This window comes from Muscardinus avellanarius (assembly GCF_963383645.1).
Source record: "Muscardinus avellanarius genome assembly, chromosome: 5".
NCBI lineage: Eukaryota > Metazoa > Chordata > Mammalia > Rodentia > Gliridae > Muscardinus > Muscardinus avellanarius.
This window is the reverse complement of record NC_137790.1, coordinates 15,028,393-15,039,220: the sequence shown is the minus strand read 5'-3', so window position 1 is coordinate 15,039,220 and position 10,828 is coordinate 15,028,393. Positions and strand designations below refer to the sequence as shown.

The window sequence follows — 10,828 nt, the reverse complement described above, 5'->3', positions numbered from 1 at the left end:
ACATTCTTGTAATCCTAGTATTTGGGAGGCTAACAGAAATTCAAGATGAGTCTTTACAACGTAGTGAGACTCTCAGTGACCTGATGAGACCTTGTTTCAAAACAAAACATAAAAAGGCTGAGAGGCAAAGTGCCTCTGGGTTCAATCCCCAGATACATGCATGCACATACACACACACACACACACACACACACACACACACACACACACGTATATGACTTTTAGATTAAGGCAAAAAACATTCACAGCATAATACGAACAACTCAATGGCTATTCTAGAAAAAAGATTTTATATATATATATATATATATATATATATATATATATGTATTGAAATTATACATTATTATGAGATTCACAGTGATACAAACATACATGCACACATCACTTGCTGTATTCCCCTGCATATCACTCTCTCCCCTCTCTTGTATATTTAGTGAAAATGGTAATGATACCCCAATTTATTAACATGTTACTGGAAAGGTTTTAAGTCTGCAGATGAGTTCTGGGAAGACTCTTGGTGTTTCAGTAGCGTTTAACCAGGTACTAGCCTTGCTTTTAATGTTTGTGCTACTCTAATCCAATTTTATTCTATTTTACTCACCATTTCATAAAGGTATCCATTTGATTAAAAATGAGTATTTTTATGTTAAGGAATTATTTATAAATATTAATAAATTCCATAGCTAAGGAATTCACATTCTTCTTGTGCAGTTTTGTCAGAGCATATGTCAGTGATTAAAGTCTATTTCTTGGTTTTGATGTATAAGACTGTCTTCATATATAGAAGTAATAATAAAATAATTAAAAACTTCAACAATATAATAAATACTTAATGTATCTTCAGAGAAAGAAACATATGGCCATGATATGGATAACTTATTGCTTTATTAGCTGTGAAGACAAGGAAATAATTGTTTTAAGAATATGTAACAAATTTGTTTTATTCTAAGTGTACAAATAAAAAAGTCTTATTGGAATCTTCTTCGAGGAATTAGTATTTTTCTCTCCCTTTATTAAATAAAAAGCAGATTTGCATCATTATCCCCTTTTTAGATGTTTTAATTCATGACCTAAGTTTCTACCCATGTCAAGAAGTGAAAAATATTCTCACATTTTCCATGCCAGTAAAGAACTCCCGTCATAAATTCAAAACATTTTCTCTCAGCTTAGATTAAATATGATCTTAAAGAAAAATTTATGATACTATTGATTATACTAAAAATGCCAGTAGCATTAATAATTTTATTCATTACTACTTCTCAGTACAATTTAGAAATGTCCCTGGAGATACCGCCCTAATGAGAGGGCACTGCTTCTATGGAGTCCTGTGGAACTGGGTCAGAATATACAGCTTGCTCTGCAAAGAGAGAGAGCATTGAGTAAAAAAAATAGGTCCCAATGCATTGTTTTTAAACTTTGACTTGAATTTTAATATAGCACATTGATTAGTTTCACTCAGAAACAAATATGCCACAATTTGGTTAGTTCAATTCTCTACATTAATACATTAAAAATAGATATTAATCTAAGGAAGGTACACATTTATGAGGTCCAGTGTGATATTTCAACACATTGACAGCATATGTTGATCAAAAATCAATAAGTCTTTCCATCTCATCATTTTATTTGTAGTTAACAACTAAATTTAAAAATGTAATTTAAATTTAAAATTTTAATTCAAATATATATATTTATATGCACATGTAATCATGTATGTACTATATTTCTATATGACAACTGTCACATTTAAGTAAATGTACATACACATAGTTAAATTCAATAAATCAAACAAAAGCCATATTTACAGTTGATGTTAGCTCATTTATTTAAAATTGAACATAAATAAATCCTCATGCTGGGTATCTAGTCAAACTTATGAAAAATAATGAATTCTATGACATTTCACCTGCTCACTAGGCCTAGAGTGATGTCTGTCCATTGACTGAGGGATATTCTAGTAAATCTACCCTTGATAACCTATGTTGAATTACTGAAGCAGGATTTCAGTAGAAGCTAGAGAATCCATATCTTCCACAGAAAGATGGGCGGCAGCAGCCATATCCATAGCCTCCAAAGCCAGAGCCATATCCATAGCCTCTGAAGCTGGAGCCATAACCATAGCCTCCCAAGCCACAGCCACAGCCCAGTCTGCGGAAGGTGCTGCATCCACAGCCATAGCTGTTGCCCAGGCTGCCGAAGCCTCCGTAGCTATAGCCCAGGCCTCCGTAGTAGCTGCCGTAGTAGCTCATGGTGTTTAGAGTGGTAGATTTGTTTTGGTGTGGTAAGGTGAGATTCTGAGTGTGAATGTCACCCTGTGTCTAAGACTGCTTATATACCTAACCTGAACAGGACATGTGACAAAATATAATGGCCTTTGCCATTATCTGTATCATTCCAAGTTATTAGTTTACCTGAGGCAACTCATTAATCTGTTCGCTAACACAAAGAGAGACTTACAACTCATTAAAACGTCTATCCTGCTTCACTGCCTGGTAGGAATGCCCTTGAACTCATTACGTTTGTTTCTTTTAATGAGGAAAAAAAAACCCTGTGTCTTCAAAATTACAAAATTGAAAATTCCCTCAATAGAACTCCTCATTACCAAGAAAATTATATCACTTATATTTGCTACTGGCTTCTCATTAACAACTTCCTCATTTTCATATAATTCTTTATATTAACATGTATTTATCTAGATTCAAATAAATAAATAAGTTTGAAATCTATAAATATAGCAAATTATTCAAGTGTCAAGTTTACTAAGTTGAGAAGTCAGAATATGGCCTTACTTCTCAAGTTGAAACATCTGGATTTGTCCTTATTCTAAAGAAAAAGACCCATTTTGAATAGGTAAATCTGATCATCATTGGCATATACAAATTAATGAAAACATGTATTAAACAGACATCCATTTCAATTTTGTCATCAGTTTCCAAAACTCTTTCTTGGTTGATCAGAATACTAAGATTTATGTCAGAAACTAAGGGAATGTGCAAAAGAATAATCTTACTTTTATTACAAGCCTGAGCAATCATTCATATTTAATCTCTTTATACTATGGTCAACTTTTCCAGAATGAATTGTACCCAAAGTATGATCTAAAAATTTGATTATCTTGACTTCATATTTCACACACACCCCCTTTCTTTCTTGTCCCACTCTTCTTCATAGTTGTTATATCTATTCATTTTATCCAACCTTTTTCTATCCCTTATGCTATATTTGTTCCCAGTACATATTAGCACCAGGTAGGTATTTTGTTCTTACTCATTTTAGTCACATTTTTATCTTTCTATTCATATGCCTAATTTGATGATAATATTTTCTCTTACATTTTATTTTCTAATCCTGTTTACCTCATACCCTTATTTTCTATTAGCCAACTAGCTAATACTTTTTATTTGTCATCTCTTACTCATTGATATTTCAGAATGGTAAGCAGTATTTCTATATTCTTAATGCCATATGCTTGTGTTAGAGTGCTTTAAAATCCTGATGCCTTGAAGGCGGGCATAGTGGCACAAGGCTGTAATCCCAGCATTTGGAAGGCTGAGACAGGAGGATCGTGGTTCGCGGACAGCCTCAGCTACTTAGTGAGGCCCTTTGCAACTCAGTGAGACCCTGTTTAAAAATAAAGAATAAAAAATAGGGCTGGGGCTGTAGCTGAGAGGCAGAATGCCCCTGAGTTTCATCCCCACTACTTCAAGAAAAACAACAAAAAAAGTCCTGATGCCTTGAAAATCTTCAAATGTGAATCACAGTGATAAAGTGACTGGGAGAACAGGATATGAGAGAATCATGACAGTCTTCAAAGATTTCCTTAACCCACTCTCAAAGGTAGGAAATGAAGCTGAATTTATCCCCATTAGAGCATGGCCATGTCTTAGGCTTGGGTTTTGCTTATTGTGACTTTAAACACAAAGCTAAGGATATTTTTAATATATTTAAAATTCCATTGTTTTCTATTGATTTTTTTAGTCATGGAGTACTATAAACATAATGTAGCACTTGTATGAGAAGAAATTTCTGTGACTTAAAGTCTGGACATACTTTACCCTAAACAGTATTGTTCATAGACAAATTATATAATGCAGTTGATAGTGACATTTTGGAATTATGTATTTCTTCATTCCTAGCCTTTTTTTTTTACTTTTATGCTTCACTTTTGATTAAATGAAAATATTTTGTTAATTTAAGGCACTAAAAATTATCCCACACCTCTGAAAAAGATCTTATAGCCCATGGCGAGTACCATTTTCAAAGGGAAGGAAACATCTGAAAGTCTGGAGGGATCAACTCATCTGCTGTGTATATAAAAAGACAACTTCAAGTGAAAAACATTAAAATATAGCCAGCCACTTTCTATTAATTTAGAACATTGATCATAGTCTTTTTTTATTTTACTGGTTTAAAAAATAAAAGTCATTTTGGTCTAATGACATGGCATTATATTGTTTAAACATTAAAGACAAATCACAGTGGTCAAAAACCTATTTTATAAGCAGTCTTAAAAACTATTAAGAATTTATCCTTCCCCATTGTAGCTTCCTTTTTGGCATAACACCTAGCCAAGGTGCTACCAAAATATAGCTTGTTCTCTCCTCGATCTACCTGCCAGTATAGACATCACTCTCCCTCTGCCTGATTCCTACAACTGCACCCTGTCATTCCTCTCCATCACTAGTAGGTTCCAGTGCTAGGAGAAGTAGTAAGCTATATAAAACTGTTTGGCTTTACTTTCATTCATTTCTTAAATCCTTCATTATGATAATTATTTTTTCATAAATTTTGTGTTTGAATTTCTTTGAACTATTTTGTGTTCCTCTTTTCTTTTTACAAGTACCATCTAATTAGTTTCTAATAAAACATTAATTATTTGTTAAGGCTTTAAGTATTGATGATATATTTCATCCCTGAAAACCTTATCAACTTCATTAAGAAACTGTTACTGCTTTAAAATCTCCAATAATATAAGTAGAGTATAAAAATTGGGGTGGAGAAGTTTCTCACCTGACTCAAAGAAGATAGATACCAGTACACCCAACACTGACCCCAACAACGTAGATATGGCCCTAACTGAAAGTTTAAACATGTAAGAAATTTCCTCTACATCTTTACTCGTTGTGATCCTATCTGAGTATTATATGAATTAATTTGGCTTAATACATATATTAATATACATGTATTAATTTGGCTAAATGCATAAGAGTATTAGTGATTCTTGCATATGCTTATGAGTAACTTTGGATTCCCTCTTTTGTGAAGCACCTGTTTAAGTGTTTTGTCAATTTTTACTCTGGCTTGTGCTGTTTTATTGATGATTAGTAGGAGCTCTCTGTCTACATATTTGTATAGACTTTTGTCAGGTTTATGTACTGAAAATATTTTCGCCTATTATAGAGTTAATTTTTTCACCTTAAATTATATTTCTGTATAAATATAAAATATATTTGGTACTTTTTGGTCCTAACAAGAAGTATTTCACTACCTAAAACATTGTTAATTCATTTTTACTACTTTCTTTAAAACGCTTTACCCTTTAAATTAATTATTCTAAAACAAACTAAATAGCTGGTAATTTAAATATTTTATTCTTCTTAACACAAGCCAAAGAAATAAAATCAGAAATGAATCAAATGAGTTTTATGATGTCATATTCTGCCTACTTAACTCTGCCAACTCTGTGTCAGTTTTGTGTCTAATTATTCTGTTGTGAAGTGTTTGTCTTAGAATAAGCAAAGCTGTTCCTTGGGTGTAAAGATATTTTGTAGTATTTCTCATTAATCCTGAAAGGATCCATACAAAGAATAAATTTAATATCTACTGATATGATAATGCTGCATTGTTCTAGGACTGCCAAACATTTCCTCCTAGTAGTTATAGTGATTATTACTCTGATTTACTATTCTAGAATGTCTTTTGCCATATTGTGGAAAAATGTTATTAACCATTAAGAAAATAAAATGTCTATTGCTATTCCTTGTTAAATTAAGCAGGGCAATCTGGCAATGTAACTGCTCAGCTGTTATTGCTCCAATCTGGTCAAATAATATTCTATGACTAGATGGACTCAAAGATAGTTCTCAATGGCTGGCCGAATAATGCTATTTCTATGCTCAGTTTAAGTATGCAGTTTTCTTGAGATGTAACTCAGTGGTAGAACATGCCTCATGTGCATGAGGCCTTGGGTTCTATCCTCTGGTAGTTTTTCATTGCTATGACCAAAGTATACTCCATAAGCAGGAGCAGTTTGTTCTGTCTCACGGTTTCAGAGGTTTCCATTCATAGCAGGTGTCTCCATTGCTTTGAGCTTGAAGTAAGGCAGAATATCATGGAGGAAGGTCAGAGCAGAGGAAGTTTGCCCAGCTCATGGCAGCCATGAAGCAAATACAAAGAGAGAAAGACGAGGTGACCAAGGACAAAATATAGTCCCCAAGAGCATTACCCAATGACGTACTATTTTTCACCATGCCCCATCTGCCTGCAGTTTATACCAACTCCCAATATTCCATTTCAATTATTAATCGACCAATGGACTTGTCCATTGATGAGGTCAGAAGCCTCATGACCCAATCACTTTTCCAAATCCCTACCCAGAGACACTGTTACATTGAGGACCAAGCCTTCACCACATAAACTTGTAAAAATAAAAAATTGCAAATCTGAATCTTTCTATTTCATCTTTAGACTTTACTATATCTTGAATTTAGCATCACTTACCATTTATTTTTTCAGATCCAGTGTAATTTAATACTAATGAGTTCAAGAATCATGGAAACTAACAATATTGAATAAAAAAAGATGTTAATATGGAAATTAGACTAATTTTAATGAATTCAAATGTAATAACTGCACAGGTCTAAATGTAGAATTTTGAGATTATTTATTTGAAAGTACTCAAGAAGGGAAATATACAATGAAAGTTAGATCCAGCATTAAATAAACAAGTGCATTAAAATACCTTTCAAATTAGAAGAGTTGAAAAATCTACATTTATAAAAGCACAGATAGGGGATATAAGGTGATATGACACACAGAATCGTAGAATAGTAAATACATTTTTAGTCCCTTAAGATATTTTTTTTCTATCTTGGCTTGGTCCAGAGTGACCTTGTTTGATTTAATATTTGCTTAATTTGGTTAATCTTTTCATGGCCTCAGTTAGAGTTCCTGAGAGCAGGATTTCAGTAGAAGCTAGAGAATCAGTATTTTCCATAACATAGACTACCACAGCCATGTCTATAGCCTTCAAAGTTAGAGCCATAGACATTTAAATAATCTTCTTGAATGGGCTGCTCAAGTATTTTGTTCATTTTTAAGTGGGTTTGCAATACTTTAGCACTGATTTGTGGGAGCTTTTAATATACAGATATTTTTCATAAAATTTGTTTTGAAAATATCTACTCTCAGTAAGTGTGTTTGTGTTACTACTTTAAACTAGTGACTACATATAAAAAGAGCTTCTTAGCATAACGGAATATAATATATTAATATGCCTACTGTATAATATGTTTTTGTCTTAATTATGAATCTTTTGACTATGTCACATTGTAATTTTGTTGTCTAGTCTCTTCAAACCTCGAATGATTTTATTGTGCATCCTAACTTGAAAGAAAGTTATTAATTCAAATATTTAACCCTCAGAAATTTAGATGGAAGTTACAAAGTCAAAAACAAATTAAACAGATTTAGCGATGTCCCTCTGCACATTGTAATCTGCCAGATCTTTCCTCAGTTGTGGGGCTCAGGATCTTGTAATACATTCTCTCTAGAGTATGTGAGAGTTTAGTATGTGAGAGTTTACCCTCAAAAGAAAATGTATTGTAGAGCTATTCTTTTTTCTCATACTTTTAATAATGCATTATAATGAGTGAAATTCAAAATAACATAAATATCTATGTACATATTTCTTAGTTTATTTTCCTTCACATTTCAACCTTTTCCCCCCTCTTCCCTATTGATACATGTTAGTGAATTGATAGTGATATTTTTTATATGTTTATAAATCTATACAACAAAAACTATAAATATGTATTTAAATTCTATTGAAAGTAATGTCATCATAGAACCCAAGTTAATAATTAAAAATTAATTATTCTCATGTCTTACTGGAAACACATGAATTGTCAGGGACACAAGAGAACTACATAATCACCAACACTTTCTGAATGCTGTCATATTAGTGACACTCTTGGATTTCTCATCTACTTGAACTGATTTACAGACCAGAATAGTTAGAAATTTTTTAAAAAACGTACGTCCTATTTTTAATTGGAGAATTGTAATGATACATCTTAGTGGGGTACAAGATGGTAGAGGCATATGAGCACATATCACTCATTTAGTGCTTCTCCAGTTCCCGCCCCATTCCTATTTTGATAAATATGGTGATTATTTATATAGGCAAATAATATTATTTGAACTTTTCCCTTCATCAAGCCTCAATTTTTTTCTTCTCATCTTCCTTCCTCAGTCCCTTTCCAGAATTTTCCTGGTTTGGCTTCTCATTTATCTGAAGTCCTGATTGTTTCCTATTTTACTTCTGGCTTCTACATATGAAAAAAAAAATGTATCCTTGACTTTCTGAGACTGGATAATCTCACTTAGCATGATATTCTTAAAATTATTTTCTATAAATAATGGTATTACAATAAGCACTGAGTAAACTTTATAGCATTCCAACTGGCTCCACAATGTATCCTGATATTATTGCCTTGTTATTATTGAATTTGGTTAAGTAAAAAGAAAAAAAAAATCCATCCACCTTTGCTTTGGTACCAAAATATATAATCATTATTTTTGATAAACAGTGATACTCTAGTACCTATCTTATAATTGCCAATAGTTACTATGAGTACTTGAAATAGCCCATCATTTGATGGTGGTTAAAAAAGGTTATCATTAGAAGAAACTTGGTTAGAATGCACAAAATAGAAAGCCACACACAAATTTTAATATGTATCATGTCACAAGTGATGGGAGAAATTTTTAAATTTCCTTCGCAAATTGCGTAATATTTCAGTGTTCTCATAACACAAAGAAAGAACATCATGCCACACCAAAATGTATTAGAAAGTAAGGCCTTCACCAAAAACTCTTCAGGTTTAATGTGTATTCAAAGACATATTTTCATCTGGGGTACAGTGATGCACCCCGATAATCCCAGTACTGTGGAGGCTGAGCCAGGGGGATTGCAGGTTCGCAGCTAGCCTCAATAACTTAGCAAGGCCTTCTTCAACATAGTGAGACTGCTTCAAATATTAAAATAAAATAAAGTAAATCTGGGGATGTAACTTCGAAGTTCAATCCCCAGTAGTACAAAAAAAAGAAGAAAAGAAAAAAGAAAGAATGAAAGAAAGGAAGGAAGGAAGGAAGGAAGGAAGGAAGGAAGGAAGAAAGAAAAGGAAGAGAAGACATGTATCTTATTTTTTTTCTTATCATTAAAAAGGACAAAAAACACATATTTTCAACAAAACAATAGTACTCTTTTTTATGTGGACCTCAATTTGGATATGGAAATTCATAAAGTCTTAAAAGTGCCAAATTTAAGTATCAATCTCATCTAACAAAGGCACTGAAATGAAAAACATTTTGTCTGGTGTTCAGGAGAAAGCATCTTCCTTTTAATTGAGTGTTAAGGTATATGGGTGGGTGCTTACGTACATTATTTTATTATCTATAGCATTTAGTACATATAGTGGTATGTTTTCTTCATTGTTAATCAAGTACAGTTGCAAATAAGCATTATGATATTTTGATTCTTAGAAAATCATTTTGCATGCTAAAGGTTCTTTCCTATCCAAAATTGTATTAGAGTAAAAAGAGTAAATTTTATCAAGTTTATTACCAAGAATGTTAAAAAGTTAAATAAAAATAAAAGCCACAAATGCCATATTAAGTTAGGCTAGTTTATTGCAAAGGGAACCTAGCTATTGTACATTTATGAAAGTGCAGACAGGGATACCAGGAGACATGATGCAGCGATTATAAGACGATGAATCTTCTTAAGATTTTAGATGCCAAATGCTCTTCATCTTTGCTTGGTCTGGGGATGAGCTTGTTTGAGACAGTTATCGTAGGCAGATGTTGATGATATTTGGGGGACGGTTTTTCCAGGACTGGATTTCAGTAGAAGCTAGAGAATCTGTATCTTCCATAGCATGGGCGTCCACAGCCATATCCATAGCCTCCAAAGCCAGACCCAAATCCATAGCCTCCGAAGCCAGAGCCATAGCCGTAGCCACCAAAGCCACAGCCACAGCCCAGTCGGCCATAACCGTAGCCCAGGCCCCCGAAGCCTCCGTAGCCGTAGCCCCGGCCTCCGTAGTAGCTGCCGTAGAAGCTCATGGTTTCAGAAGTTTGGTTTGCTGTTCAAGGCAAGGTTCTGGGTGTGAATGTCAGTGTGTGCGGAGGGCTGCTTATATACCCTGGCTGCTGCGTGTGAGAGTCATGTGTATACTCTACTTTTGCGTCACTCCGCGCATTACCTTTAATGTTACAGCTCATTAATGTGCTATCTCGTGACACAGACAGGCCCTCCTTCTCATTAAAATGCTTCAACTTATTTAGGGTTCTGTTGGGATGTCTGTGGACGACTCTTTTGCTTTTATGAGAAGAAATGGTTGACTTCAAAGTAGGCACATTCCAAACCCTAAATAAAATGCCTCATTACCAAGCATATTGTGTCATCTACGTTTGATGGACTTTTTTTTATAATTAAACATTTTCTTAGTTCAGTTATCTCCTGATTAGATAACCTCATCTCACGTTGAATCTACGGCTTTCACTTGGTTTATATTTACCATCATGTATTTCTCTTTTGTGT

The 10,828-nt window shown here is 33.5% G+C and overlaps 1 protein-coding gene across 1 annotated transcript; it reads right to left on the bottom strand.

Annotated features, from left to right (window-relative positions):
* Positions 1-2,006: 2,006 nt before the first annotated feature.
* LOC308263438 (keratin-associated protein 19-3-like) lies at positions 2,007-10,350 on the bottom strand (the record flags this gene model as incomplete). The annotated part of the gene is made up of 3 exons (XM_080696463.1): positions 2,007-2,297; positions 2,415-2,439; positions 10,205-10,350. The coding sequence occupies 3 exons, from the start codon at positions 10,348-10,350 to the stop codon at positions 2,007-2,009; spliced, it is 462 nt and encodes a 153-aa protein (XP_080552589.1).
* Between the last annotated feature and the right edge of the window lie 478 nt (positions 10,351-10,828).